At 39.3% G+C, this 15,151-nt stretch overlaps 1 protein-coding gene across 1 annotated transcript; it reads left to right on the forward strand.

Annotated features, from left to right (window-relative positions):
• The first annotated feature begins 12,832 nt into the window (after nucleotides 1-12,832).
• LOC142610172 (metalloendoproteinase 3-MMP-like) lies at nucleotides 12,833-13,988 on the forward strand. The gene has a single exon (XM_075781916.1). The coding sequence runs from the start codon at nucleotides 12,845-12,847 to the stop codon at nucleotides 13,775-13,777; it is 933 nt and encodes a 310-aa protein (XP_075638031.1). The 5' UTR covers nucleotides 12,833-12,844; the 3' UTR covers nucleotides 13,778-13,988.
• Nucleotides 13,989-15,151: the final 1,163 nt, after the last annotated feature.

The following is a 15,151-nucleotide window of genomic DNA, read 5'->3' on the forward strand; positions in this document are numbered from 1 at the left end:
CGAGGAGATAGATCAATTCCATTTGGAAGACACCGAGAGACCTCGAGGGAATCAGTTCGTCGTACTTTCCGACGAGGAGGAAGAAGCCACCGAGGCCTCTGGAATTGCAGGGTTTGTAGTTGCCCTACCCGAGGACGAATCCGAGGAAGATATGGGCAGGATGAAGGGTCTCCTAACCAATAGAGCTGCGAAGGTTATGGAGAAAAAGACGAGGACGTCCCAAATTCCCCCATCTTTGCCACCTCCCCCTCCTCCAGCTGAGCCAAAACTTCCAGCCGAGGATCCCAAGAAGAAAAGAAAGGGGGATATTGAGGGGACGATCAGTAAGGACCCCAAGAAACCACAACAACAACTCCCACCGGTTCAGCAGCAGAAGCTGGACAAAGGCAAGGGTAGGGCCCGCTCAGTTGAAAGCGGGGAAATCAGGGACGAGGCCGAAGTGCGCCGAGCACCGACCACCTGGTCCCCCGACTTAAGATCGGACGGCGCACCCATCTCCCCGCCAATCCGGTATAAGGGCGGTTCAACAAGGCCATGCCCACCACTTGGCCGAAGTGTTGGAGCGCCTCTTCGTTGCCCAAGGACATGGAGACCTTGGAAAAAATGAGCCGCCCACAACTATTCCTCTCTTTAATTAGGGATTTAGCGCTGTTTTGTTTAGCCTTTTTTAGGTAGTTTCCACTTTTAACAATATTCATAAGTTTGTTTACTATTCCCGATTCCATCACACTTTGTTACGAGCCATTCGGGAGGTCTTTGTAGCCGAGAAATTTATAGAAGACACTCGGAAGAAGGCCAGGACTGAGCTGGAGATTAGGCTGGAGACAGAGAAGTCCTTGGGCACAGCTCTTGCTGAGAATGAAAAGCTTACCTCGGAGGTGGCTGAGCTGAGGAGAGAGAAAAATGGGGTCGAGTCAAACTTGAAGACTATGAAGACCCAGATAGAAGGGCAGCGCAAGCTCCTTCGCGAAAAAGATGATGAGCTCGCCCGAGTCCAACGGGAATGCTCGGATTTGGAAAAAGAACTTGCGCTGATGAAGGAAGAAGCCAGCTCATTCCAACTCTCTTTACAAGCTGCCAAGCAGGCGAGTTTCGAGAAAGGGGTAGCAACCACCGAGGAGCAGCTGACAGAGGACTTCGCGGCTTTGTGCCGGGAATACTGTCAGAAAGTCTGGGGGGAAGCTTTAAACGTAGCAGGAGTTCCTCTATCCTCGGATCTGAGGAAGTCCGAGAACGTTTGGCTTCCCCTGGAGATACAGGAGATTGAAGAGGCTCCTGCTGCTACTCCTACCCCTGAGACAACTCTTCCTGCTCTTCCTCCCATGGTCCCGAAGCTAATTCCAGATCCTACAGAACCTTCGGGTTCCAATAAAGACAAGGAAGGAGGCGGAGATGCCGAGAAGGGCCTTAGCCAAGCCATAGAATCCAATGTCCCTCCAACGAAAGTAGCAGACAAAGGAAAAAAGGTTCTGTCTCCTTTTGAGTTGGAGCTGAAAGAGACAGAGGGAACCAGCACTTCTCAGCAAGATCCTCCTCCAAAAGCTCAGGACCTAGCTTAGGGCTTCTCTTTCTCCATGTTCAACCTTTATATGTAATGCATGTCCAAATGATTAATGAAGAACAACTTTATTTGATTTTCACCCGTGTTGCATCTGTTTTTACTTTATTCTTTTTATACTTATCGCAAAAGTTTCCCATTAATACATAGCAAAAGTTTCTCAGAGTAAACAAATCTAACTCCAAGGATTGCACAATCATAACTTCCACATAATCACGCGCATGTTATTAAAGATTTAACAGAAGGTGACATAGTTGAGATATTTAAACAATGCCTTGATTAAAAAGAAGAAAAGACCTCATATAACGATCAAACCCTTGTAATGTATAGCACCGTTTCTAGTAGGATGTAAGGTCCGAGGACCATTCCTTACACAAATTTGCTTATCACTTAAAGATATAAAACTTAAGATCCGAGTTAATAAACAGTAACGCATTAACACCCAGACATAATAAGGAGTTAACTTTGATCAAAGTCATGGTCCGAAGATAAGACTTAACCAATTTTCCGTTTAATTCTTAAAAATTGTAACTTCAAATCTTAAATTTCCCAAAGCAGGAGGTCCGAAAACCCGGCATAACTAAGGTTCTGTTTAACAGATGACAAGACATCAATTTCCACAAGGTTTGTGGTCCGAGGACCGCACTTAACCAGGTTTCTGTTTGATTCTTACAAACGATAACCTTAAATGTTAATTTTCCCAAAGCAGGAGGTCCGAGGACCCGGCCTAACTAAGGTTTTGTTTAACAAATGACAAGACATCAATTTCCACAAGGTTTGTGGTCCGAGGACTGCACTTAACCAAGTTTCTGTTTGATTCTTAAAAATGATAATCTCAAATGTTAATTTTCCCAAAGCAGGAGGTCCGAGGACCCGGCCTAACTAAGGTTCTGTTTAACAAATGACAAGACATCAATTTCCACAAGGTTTGTGGTCCGAGGACTGTACTTAACCAGGTTTCTGTTTGATTCTTAAAAATGATAACCTCAAATGTTAATTTTCCCAAAGCAGGAGGTCCGAGGACCCGGCCTAACTAAGGTTCTGTTTAACAAATGACAAGACATCAATTTCCACAAGGTTTGTGGTCCGAGGACTGCACTTAACCAAGTTTCTGTTTGATTCTTAAAAATGATAACCTCAAATGTTAATTTTCCCAAAGCAGGAGGTCCGAGGACCCGGCCTAACTAAGGTTCTGTTTAACAAATGACAAGACATCAATTTCCACAAGGTTTGTGGTCCGAGGACTGCACTTAACCAAGTTTCTGTTTGATTCTTAAAAATGATAACCTCAAATGTTAATTTTTCCAAAGCAGGAGGTCCGAGGACCCGGCCTAACTAAGGTTCTGTTTAACAAATGACAAGACATCAATTTCCACAAGGTTTGTGGTCCGAGGACTGCACTTAACCAAGTTTCTGTTTGATTCTTTTAGAATAATAGCTTCAAGCGTTAGAGATACTCATAACTTTGAAATGTTAGCTGACAAAAGCGAATTTCATTAATAATAATACCTTCTAAGATTATTTACATTCCATGGGCGTGGTACAATTTTTTCATCTAGATCAGCTAGCCGATATGACCCTATGCCTGCCACTGAAACAATGCGATAGGGGCCCTCCCAGTTGGGTCCTAACTTACCCCAAGCTGGGTTTTTAGAGGTGCCCACAACCTTTCTTAATACAAGATCACCAGGTGCAAGTGGCCTTAGCTTCACGTGGGCATCATATCCTCGTTTTAGCTTCTGTTGATAATAAGCCATTTGGACCATAGCTGCCTCACGCCGTTCCTCAAGTAAATCAAGATCTTTCTCCAAGAGTCCCTTGTTATTCTATGGGCTAAAAGAACTCGTCTTTAGAGTAGGAAAACCAGATTCCAGAGGTATCACCGCCTCGGCTCCATAAGTCATAGAGAATGGCGTTTCTCCAGTGGACCTGCGCGGTGTGGTCCTATATGTCCACAGAACATGAGGGAGCTCTTCTACCTATCTGCCTTTCGCATCGTCTAACCTCTTCTTGAGCCTGTTGACTATGACCTTGTTAACGGCCTCGGCTTGCCCATTTCCCTGAGGATAAGCTGGGGTAGAGTATCTATTTATGATACCCATGTCACCATAATATTGCCTAAAGGCCTTGCTGTCAAATTGAACGCCATTGTCTGAGACAAGTGTATGTGGTATACCGAATCTAGTGACAATATTTTTCCAGATAAATTTCTTGGAATCAATATCGCGGATGTTGGCTAAGGGCTCAGCTTCAACCCATTTAGTGAAGTAATCTGTTCCCACAAGAAGCTATCTTTTGTTTCCTGCAGCTCTCGGAAACGGCCCCACTATGTCCAATCCCCATTGGGCAAAGGGCCAGGGACTGGAGAGAGGGTTAAGAACCCCTCCAGATTGATGAATATTAGGGGCGAATCTCTGGCATTGATCGCATTTTCTGGCATAGTCCTGAGCCTCCCTCTGCATATTAGGCCACCAATAACCCTGAGTCAGGGCTCTATGGGCTAAAGACCTTCCCCCAGTGTGGCTCCCACAAATTCCCTCATGCAGTTCCTCCAGTAATGCTTCTGTTGACTCAGGGTGCACACACAACAAGTACGGTCCTGAAAAGGATTGTTTGTATAGCTTCTGGTCCTCGGACAACCAGAAACGTGGCGCCTTTCGACGTATCTTTCCTGCTTCAGCCTTGTCCTCGGGAAGAATGTCATTCTTAAGAAAAGACACGATCGAGTCCATCCAGCTAGGACCAGGCCTTATTAGATGGATGCGAGGCGCGTTAGCAATTACAAGAGAAGGTTCTACCAAATCCTCAACGAGGATAACCCTAGGTAAACCTTGAGCCGAGGACGTTGCCAGCGTAGCCAAAGAATCTGCATGAGTGTTTCCACTCCTAGAGACGTGAGCTAAGGCAAAAGAGTCGAATTCAGCCTGCTAACGTTTGACCTGGGCCAAATATTCCTGCATTCTGGGGTCTCTAGCCTCCATGGTCCCCATGACTTGGCCGACCACTAACTGAGAGTCCGAGAACACATGGATTTCCTTGCCACCCATCTTACGTACCATCTGCATGCCTACCAAGACTGCTTCATACTCGGCCTCATTGTTAGTAGCCGAGAAGGCCAATCTTAAAGATTTTTCGAAGACAATTCCTTCAGGGGACATCAGAACAAGTCCAATACCAGACCCTCTCTGATTAGCAGCCCCATCCACATATACTTTCCAAGCCGAGGGCACTGCGGCCGTGATCATTCCAATTGATTTTCCATCCATGTGTGCTTCTTTTAGAGTTTCTTCTAACAATGGTTCAGTAAACTCCGCCACCAAGTCAGCGAGGACCTGACCCTTCACCGAGGTGCGAGGCTTGTATTTAACATCAAAGGCTCCCAAAATGGTTCCCCATTTTGCCACCCTGCCAGAATAATCAGCACTGCGTAACACCGCCTTGAGAGGCAATTGGGTCAGAACAACCACAGTATGATCATCGGAGGACGTTGCACTGGTGGGGGAGCGCGACCTCGAGCTGTAGCCACCTCCCCTATCCTTCTCCGAGGAAGAATTAGACGAGGACGGTGAAAACTTACGTTTAGCACGGCGCAACTTTCTCTTCAAACGATTGATTTCCTTCTGCATGGATTTAGAACCCTCCTCGTGGGTGGTGCTACCCCCGCCATGAGTATGGCTAGCGCCGGGGTATTCTGTATGGACACTCCCTTCACGATCCCTTCGACGTTCAAGACGTTCAAAATGATCTTCCGGTTGTGATCCCTATGACTCTGCATGGTGAGAGCCTAAGCCTGCCATAATATTCCTACCTCTTCTAGACTAGATTCCCACAGACGGCGTCAATTGTAAGTGCACAATTGCACCTGGCCCCAAGAACAGTTACGAGCTCAGGCCCAATGAGCCTTAAACAATATAAATTTGTAGAGTGTGGGCTTGAAACCCAGGTTAGAAGTGTGTGAGGATTAAATGACAAGCCAAAGATTGCAAACACTCAAAAACAACGGGGAATATTGTAAATCAATCTCCTCGGACGTAAGCCAAGAGTTGTTCTTATATTATCTCTTCCTCTTTTTTATTTTCCTTTTAGATTACAAAGTAGTCCGTCCCCATTTTCAGTTCTAGGTTGCTCCTCAAATACTCTTCTTTTTGATACTTTGTACACGTGTTGCCCCAACTCCCCCTTAGCCTAGATATTTCTTTTCTCAGTGCCTTTGAATAGTAACCCGAAGTTTCCCTTCCACTGTTCAGGTGTCACTTCCCCATTAATGCGGCCAGGGTGGTAGGTGCAGGGTCTTTAATGCGGATGTGGCAGCCTTTATCCTTGGTATTTCTCTAGCATCGATGCTTCTAGGACATTCAAGGGTTCACCCCCTTTTACCATTGGTCTTCACCGTGTCATTCCCTAACCTTTACAATGAAGTCCCGGAATCTCCGATGTCCGTCTGAGGGGAAAAATCATCCTCGGCTGTACTCTCGGATCCTCGGCGTATGGGCCGACCCATAGTACTAACAAGTTCTAAACCCAGGAGCAGGTCGGCCTTCCTTAGCATGGCCCGAAGGCCCATATACCCATCAGGGTCTTTTTACTCCCCACAATATATATATTGGAAATTTAAATCTTCTGCTTTAATGAAAAAAAAATTTCTCTACTAATAAAAATTATATATTGTCAAATAACCCCTCTAGATTAACAAGTAACTAATTAAGGGAATTTTCCTTATAGATTAAAACAACTATTCATTATAACTTATACAACTATATTGGGAAAAAAATAAAAAAATAAAAATCAGATATATTCCTACCTTTGTTGGTTTTATTCCAATTTGAAGGTCCCACATCAGTATATATGAAGCAAGAAGTAGGGAAGTAGATGTACTAAAAAGTATCCTTGTTCCCAAAACCTTTCAAGTGAACATTTTTATACATGCCTTTTTACGCTTGCTAAATGTAGCTAATAGTTCCACGATGCATGAGTGTTTTCAATTGTTTGCACTATTTTCAAGTGTTCCAAGCTTAGGGATTTTTTCAAGCCCAATTCAACCCAATTTCCGGTGTTCTCATTGTCACAGGTAATTGGTTGTAGCTATGCGCATTGGACTGACTGATTACGTACCATGATGCTTGCTGGAAACTGGCTGATCAAGTACCATGATGCTCACTGACAATTTTTTGTGATGTAAAAAATCCTTGAGGAATATACATTTTGTGATGTAAAAATCTTTTGTTGGGAACTTGTTTTATTTATGTAAATATTTGGGCAATGCAATCTTTTGGCAATGAACTTGTTTTGTTTGTTGGCAATTGGTTGGGAACTGTTGAGTGTTGGCAATTTGTTTTGTTGGTTCCAATTGGTTGCATTTGTTGAGTGTTGGCAATGTTTTGGGCAGGAATTACAGATTTAACAAGAAAACAAATAGGAAAAAAAAACACCTATAGCCGCGTTTTTAAAAAAGCGGCTATAGAAAAACCCAATGTAGGGGCTTTAGCCACATTTCTAAATGTAGCCCAGAGATGGTCTATAGCCGCGTTTTAAAAAACACAGCTATAGGTCTTAGCCTATAGCCATGATTTAGAAAATGCAACCATAGGTCTGAGCCTATAGCCGCATTTTTGAAACGCGGGTAAAGCTTGAGTTTTTTGTAGTGACCAATTATTATTGCCTAGATTTTTTACTCGCAAATAACTAGAACCTGATCAAAACCCGGTTTATTTATATTTTTTTAATGAAGTTAAAGATGTGATTTTGCATCCAAACATTTTAAAAATAAAAACCAATTTTTCTCACTTTTTTTAAAAAATAAATAGGTTTTCGAAGTATATATTAGTTCATAATCCATTTCAGGTGCATTAAGTAGCAAACAACATGATCAACACCAAAACAAATGAATGAATTCCACAAAACTACGTGTTTAAAAGAGTACAAAGAACTTGACAGGTAAAAACAAAAGAGTAAAATAAGGACAGGTCAACTTAATTGAGATTCTTTGGAATAAGGTTGAAGCGGCGGTTAATTCTAGCCAGACCAAGACGTCTTTGGCAGCTCTAGCTCTTTGCCTTACACTTATATTCTTTCATTTTGCAATACACGTGCAATTGGTTTGATTGTATGTGAAACTTTATGATTTCTCTGATATCTTGCGGACGAAAAGTATTTGGTAACATGCCAATCCTTTCGGCCATTTTCATGGCTTGTGACCTGCTTTGAATGAGGACTAAGGCTCACCATATATGGCTTCATTTAAAAGATAGGGTACTAAAATTTGTTTTCAACAAAATCAACTTGGGCATAAAACAAATGATTTCATTATGAGATATTAAGATTAGATATTGTAAGTGCACAATTGCACCTGGACCCAAAGACTATTATGGGCTCAAGCCCAATGAGCCTTAAACAATGAAATTTGTAGAGTGTGGGCTTGAAATCTAGATTAGAAATACTGAGAACTTGATAACAGGCTATGGTGTGCAAACACTTGTAAATAATGAATGATAATTGCAGATGAACCTCCTCGGACGTGAGTCGAGGACTACTGCTATATTATTTCTCTTTCTTTCTTAAAGATTACAATTCTTAACTTCTTTCTTAGTTACCCACTGATCCCCTTTTTCTTTGGCCTTCACCCCCCTTAAATACTTCCTTTCCTGATGCTTTATTTACGTGTTGCTCAAACCCCCTCCCCCTCTAGATATTTCTTCTCTTAGTGCCTTTGAATAGTGACCAGAAGTTTCAGTTATACTGTTCAGAGGTCACTTCCCCATTAATGCGGCCAGGGAGGTAGGTGCAGAGTCTTTAATGAGGAGGTGGCAGCCTTTGCTATTGATATTTTTTTAACACCGGTGTAACTAGAAGGTTCAGGGTTTCCCCCTTTTAACCAACAGTCTTTCCAAGATTCTGCCTTGATCTTCGTAGTGAACCTCCGAGTTCTCTTGTGTCTGTCCGAGGAGAAACTCACCCTCGGATGTGTCCTCGGACCCTCAGCGTATGGGCCGATTCGCAGTACTAATAAATTCTTAGCTCAAGAACAGATCAGCCCTCCTTGCCAAAGCCCAAGGACCCAAATGCCCGCTTGGGTCCTTTTACTCTCCACATATATCATTTTCATTAGGCACAAACTCTTAATAAATATAAAATTTCTTAAATTTACAAAGAAGATGGATTAAGATTCGTTTGATAATAGATTTATTTTCCAAAAAAAAAATTCTAAATATATTCTAGTTCATACAATAACATTTAGAATTTCAATTTTCTTAGAAAACTCTTAAAAAGGGGTAAAGTAAAAGTTTGATAGAAATAATATTTTTTGTGATGTCCTATATCTGTAGTTCAAATCTCAATTTCCCTTCACCATCATCTACATCTAAAAAAGATATTCTTAAAAGCACTTAAAATTAAGGAAATAAAACCTTAACTCCTAAAGTGTGAAAATTAAAATAATAAAAAATAAAAAGCTATGAAGAAATGAAAAAACAATAAAAATTAACGCCTATATTAATTTAGCCCTAAATAATATCCTTCAACTTGTTTGAAACTTGATATATATATATATATAGGAAATTTAAATCTTCTACTTTAAATGAAAAAATTGTTTCTCTACTAATAAAATTTCTATATTGTCAAATAACCCCTCTAGATCAATAAGTAACTAATTAAGGGAATTTTCCTGATCGATTAAAACAACTATTCATTATAACTTATACAACTATATTAGGAAAAAAATAAAGAAATAAAAATCAGATATATTCCTACCTTTGTTGGTTTTATTCCAATTTGAAGGTTCCACATCAGTATATATGAAGCAAGAAGTAGGGAAGTAGATGTACTGAAAAGTATCCTTGTTCCAAAAACCTTTCAAGTGAACATTTTAATACATGCCTTTTTATGCTTGCTAAATGTAGCTAATAGTTCCATGATGCATGAGTGTTTTCAATTGTTTGCACTATTTTCAAGTGTTCCAAGCTTAGGGATTTTTGCAAGCCCAATTCAACCCAATTTCCGGTGTTCTCATTGTCACAGGTAATTGGTTGTAGCTACGCGCATTGGACTGACTGATTAAGTACCACGATGCTTGCTGGAAACTGGTTGTTCAAGTACCATGATGCTCACTGACAGTTTTTTGTGATGTAAAAATTCCTTGAGGAATATACATTTTGTGATGTAAAAATCTTTTGTTGGGAACTTGTTTTATTTATGTAAATATTTGGGCAGTGCAATCTTTTTGGCAATGAACTTGTTTTGTTTGCCGGCAACTGTTTGGGAATTGTTGAGTGTTGGCAATGTTTTGGGCAGTTGTTACAGATTTAGCAAGAAAACAAATAGGAAAAAAAAACACCTATAGCCGCGTTTTTAAAAACGCAGCTATAGAAAAACCCAATGCAGGGGCTTTAGCTGCATTTCTGAACGTAGCCCCGAGATGGTCTATAGCCGCGTTTTAAAAAATACATCTACAGGTCTTAGCCTATAACCGCGATTTAGAAAATGCAACCATAGGTCAAAGCCTATAGCCGCGTTTTAAAAACACGGCTATAGCCTATAACTACGTTTTTAAGGGCTAAAGCGGCATTTTTGAAACGCGGCTAAAGCCTGAGTTTTTTGTAGTGACCAATTATTATTGCCTAGATTTTTTACTCGCGAATAACTAGAACTTGATCAAAACCCAGTTTATTTATTTGTTTTTAATTAAGTTAAAGATGTGATTTTGCATCCAAACATTTTAAAAATAAAAACCAACTTTTCTCACTTTTTTTAAAAATATAAATAGGTTTTCGAAGTATATAATAGTTCATAATCCATTTCAGGTGCATTAAGTAGCAGACAACATGATCAACACCAAAACAAATGAATGAATTTCGCAAAACTACGTGTTTAAAAGAGTACAAAGAACTTGCCAAGTAAAAACAAAAGAGTACAATAGGGACGGGTCAACTTATTTGAGATTCTTTGGAATAAGGTTGAAGCGGCGGTTAATTCTAGCCAGACCAAGACATGTTGGCAGCTCTAGCTCTTTGCCTTACACTTCTATTCTTTCATTTTGCAATACACGTGTAATTGGTTTAATTGTATGTGAAACTTTATGATTTCTCTGATATCTTGCGGACGAAAAGTATTTGGTAACATGCCAATCCTTTCGGCCATTTTCATGGCTTGCGACCTGCTTTGAATAAGGACTAAGGCTCATCATATATGGCTTCATTTAAAAGTTAAGGTACTAAAATTCCTTTTCAACAAAATCGACTTGGGCATAAAGCAAATGATTTCATTATAGGATATTAAGATTAGATATCTTTTTAATTAGACGCAAACTCTAAATAAATATAAAATTTCTTCAATTTACAAAGAAGATGGATTAAGATTCGTTTGATAATAGATTTATTTTAGTTAAAAAATTCCCAATATATTCTAGTTCATACAATAACATTTATGTGGCCTAACATTCATGCAGGAGAGACCAAAGGTTTGGACATAGATGACATCCATGGAATTAAAGCCTTATATAATGTTTAAGTGTCCAAGATAGTGGAATCTTCAGTGACGTACATTCGTACTAGTATATATAGAGAGAGATTAAAACATTTGCCATCTATTGTCAAAATACATCTTTATGGTGCTATGAGCTAGGCATACATCATAATTATATGATCGGATTGAGGATCCACCTTGTGTAACCTTTATTAATATTGTGTTAATAACTTGCAATCAAACGTTCCCTTTTATTAAGACTCCTGTTTTTGGTTTGCTCTCAAATTCTACTATGTACCTAGCCTCTTCTCAAAAAAAAAAGAAAAAAAGAAAAAAAAAAGACAAAAACAAAAATTTCTAATACCTAGCCGACTTAATTAATTAAGAGACATTAGGCTATCCCATTTGCACATATATATATATATATATATATATATATATATATATATATATAGACACTACACACACCATAACAGAGAATATTAAGAGATAGTTAAAATGAGCAAAAGCTATATAAGATTGGAACAGACCCTAAAACTTGTTCTGCCATGACTGAGAGCAGACCTTTTATTTGTAGGCAGGGATCCGGACTTAAGCATGGATGAAGTCTGAGTTCCTATTCAAGAATGAGGGTGTCACTAGTAACTATGATCATGGGTTGGGTTTACTTGTGTATATCCTGATCCCGATAACCCACTACAAAAAAAATGCGTTTTTTTAAGCTGAGTTTACAAAAACACAGCTATAGAGTGTGTTTAAGCCGCGTTTCATAGAAACTTAGCTGCAGTACCAGAAATTTTGCTGCGTGCGCTGAATGTAGCCCAAGATCAACTCTGTAGCCGCATTTCTTGATGTTTCAGCTGCGTTTTGCTGGGTTGACTCTTGTATATTTACTATTCAATATTTTCTATAAAATAAATTTAATATTCAATCTATAAAGTTATTTTTTATTCATGATTTTAAATTACAAAAACTTAAAAGTTAAATATTTGTTTGAGAAATAGTTATTGATTTTTGATCTTCTAAAAATTTTGAAAGTATAGATTATATAAAAAGAAAATGTAATCCAATGATGAATTTCTCAAAATTCGTTTCTAATAAAAAAGAATATTGAGAAGAGTATTGGAGTGGTAGTTATTGGGTACAATCAAGTATGTAGCTAAACTTTTTCCCTAAATGAATATTTACTAATTTGGCTTTCTTTTTATTATGGTCTTAAATAATTTTATTTGAATTCAGTTACTATTTAAAATTTTTACAAAAATAATGTTTTCAATAGAAGACCTACTATTATTAGTAAATTCGGTTGGGGGAGGAGGAAACTTTAAAGTTATTGAATTGTTGATGGCTTTGAAAAAGTTTTCCACAAGTCACTCTACATAATAAAATTTTAAAATATTTAATTGGTAATTTGTGATAGTGTATAATGAATTATGGTTTCTAAAGTGATTAGTGAGCTTACATAAAAATGATGTTTCACAAATCACATTTTATCATCACAACAAATTATAAATCTCAAATTCTACAATTAGGTATGTGGCATTACTTTAAAAGTTGTAGAAATTCAGGGGGGGGAAAAAAAGGGGGCCCCTAGACCTTGAGTCTCCAAGTGGCTGGCCACATCTATTTCTAGGTCACTTGTCAATCTCTTATCTTGCTAGTAAAAGTCATACCATCATGGTAGAAGAAGAATCAACCTTGCATTCACATGAGAATAATCAGAATATCTCTCAAGAAGCCAGCCGTTAGTAATATCTATAAATAGCAATGAAACTAAAACACTTCTACACAACATTTAACAAAGTCCTTACGTTGCAAACTTTTGCAGCCATGGCTTCTAAAGCATTTTCAATCTTTTTATTCACTCTCCTCCTTCTTCCTCTTCTTTCTCATGGAACATCAAGAAACACCAATAACAAGAAATCATCACCCTTTGATTTTCTCAAGCATTTACAAGGACGTCACAAGGGTGACAATGTCTCAGGCATCAAAGTCCTAAAAAGTTACCTTGAACAATTTGGTTACTTGAACTATAGCCATTCCAAAAAACAAAACCATGCCAATGATGATGATTTCGATGAACCCCTAGAGTCAGCCCTTAAAACATACCAGCTAAATTTCCACCTCAACACCACTGGGACTCTGGATGCCAAAACAGTATCCAACATGATGATGCCTCGTTGTGGTGTGGCTGATATCATCAATGGTACGAATTGGATGCGTTCAGACAATAAAAAATATGACCACAACCATGGCTCTTTACACACTGTTAGTCACTATGCTTTCTTCCCTGGCAACCCGAAATGGCCAGCTTCTAAGTACAGCCTTACCTATGGATTTCTCCCTGGCACCCAAACTAGAGCCATGAGCCCTGTTGCACAAGCTTTTCAAACATGGGCTGCCAACACACAGTTCACATTCTCGCGAGCTCAAGACGACACAACGGCAGATATCAAAATTGGTTTCCTAAGTAGGGATCATGGAGACGGGGCCCCTTTTGATGGACCTGGTGGAATCCTTGCCCATGCTTTTGCTCCAACTGATGGAAGATTCCATTATGATGCTGATGAAAAATGGAGTGTGGGAGCTGTTCCAAATCAATTTGACTTGCAGACTGTTGCTTTGCATGAGATCGGGCACCTTCTTGGGCTCCAACATAGCACAGTTCAGGGTGCTATTATGTGGCCTAACATTCAGGCAGGAGTGACCAAAGGTTTGGACAAAGATGATATCGATGGAATTAAAGCCTTATATAATGTTTAAGTGTCAAAGATAGTGGAATCTTCAGTTACATACGTTCGTACTAATATATATAGAGAGAATAAAACATTTGCCATCTACTGTCGAAATACATCGTTATGGTGCTATGAGCTAGACATACATCATAATTATATGATCGGATTGAGGATCCACCTTGTGTAACCTTTATTAATATTGTGTTAATAACTTGCAATCAAACGTTCCCTTTTATTAAGACTCCTGTTTTTGGTTTGCTCTCAAATTCTAATATGTACCTAGCCTCTTCTTAGAAAATAAAAAAACAAAAATTTCTAATTCCTAGCCGACTTAATTAATTAAGAGACATTAGGCTAACCCATTTGCACTTTAATATATATATAGTCACTACACACACCATAACAAAGAATATTAAGAGATAGTACAAACGAGGAAAAGCTATATAAGGTTGGAATAGATCCTAAAACTTGTTCTGCCATGACTGAGAGCAGACCTTTTATTTGTAGGCAAGGATCCGGACTTAGGCATGGATGAAGTCTAAGTTCCTGTTCAGGAATGAGGGTGTCACTAGTAACTATGGTCATGGGCTGGGTTTACTTGTGTATATCTTGATCTCGATAACCCACTACAAAAAAATTAGTTTTTTAGCTACGTTTTTTTAAGTTGCATTTACAAAAACGCGGCTATAGAGTGTGTTTGAGACGCGTTTCACAGAAATGTAGCTGCAGTACCAGAAGTATTGTTGCGTGCACTGAATGTAGCCCAAGATCAACTCTGTAGTCGCATTTCTTATTGTTTCAGCTGCGTTTTGCTGGGTTGGGCTTAAGCTGCGTTTTAAAAACGCGACTATAGATCCATTTGATTTTTTTATTTTTTTTTAAATATGTCCTGAAGAAGCGTTTACACAACATGGCTATAGGTCTGTCCTAAAGTTGTGTTTAAGAGTCAAACGCGGCCATAGGCAACCCTATAGCTGCGTTTATATAAACGCAGCTTCAGGCATGTCTATGTTGCGTTTTTGTAAATGCGGCTACAGGACCCAATATAAAAAAAAGAAAAAAAAATACCTCTGAGTTCTTCGAACACCCTAAGCCATTCACTGTCTAAGCCCTTCGAAAACCCTAAGCTGTGGTTAGCCCCAACCTGAACGCATTGCTATTCTCGAACGACGATCGCCAGAACGGACGACAGAGATTTGAAGGAGGAGTGAGTGGGTTGTGGAGGCAAATGTCGACGAAGCTCATTGGGGTTTGAGTTTTTGTATTTGGTTGTTGAGAAAAAGTGAGAGAGGGTTTTGATTTTTTGTGTTTGGTTGCTGAGAAAAAGTGAGAGAGGGTTTCGACAAAGCCCAGGCCTCCTAACAGTAAGTTTTTAAACTTTTTTGTTTTGATTTTTGGTCAG

The sequence above is a fragment of the Castanea sativa genome, chromosome 9, assembly GCF_040712315.1.
Source record: "Castanea sativa cultivar Marrone di Chiusa Pesio chromosome 9, ASM4071231v1".
Taxonomy (NCBI): Eukaryota; Viridiplantae; Streptophyta; class Magnoliopsida; order Fagales; family Fagaceae; genus Castanea; species Castanea sativa.

What these genes read in the sequence shown, in the direction of transcription:
- LOC142610172 (XM_075781916.1), top strand. Translation starts at nt 12,845, where the DNA reads ATGGCTTCTAAAGCATTTTCAATCTTTTTATTCACTCTCCTCCTTCTT.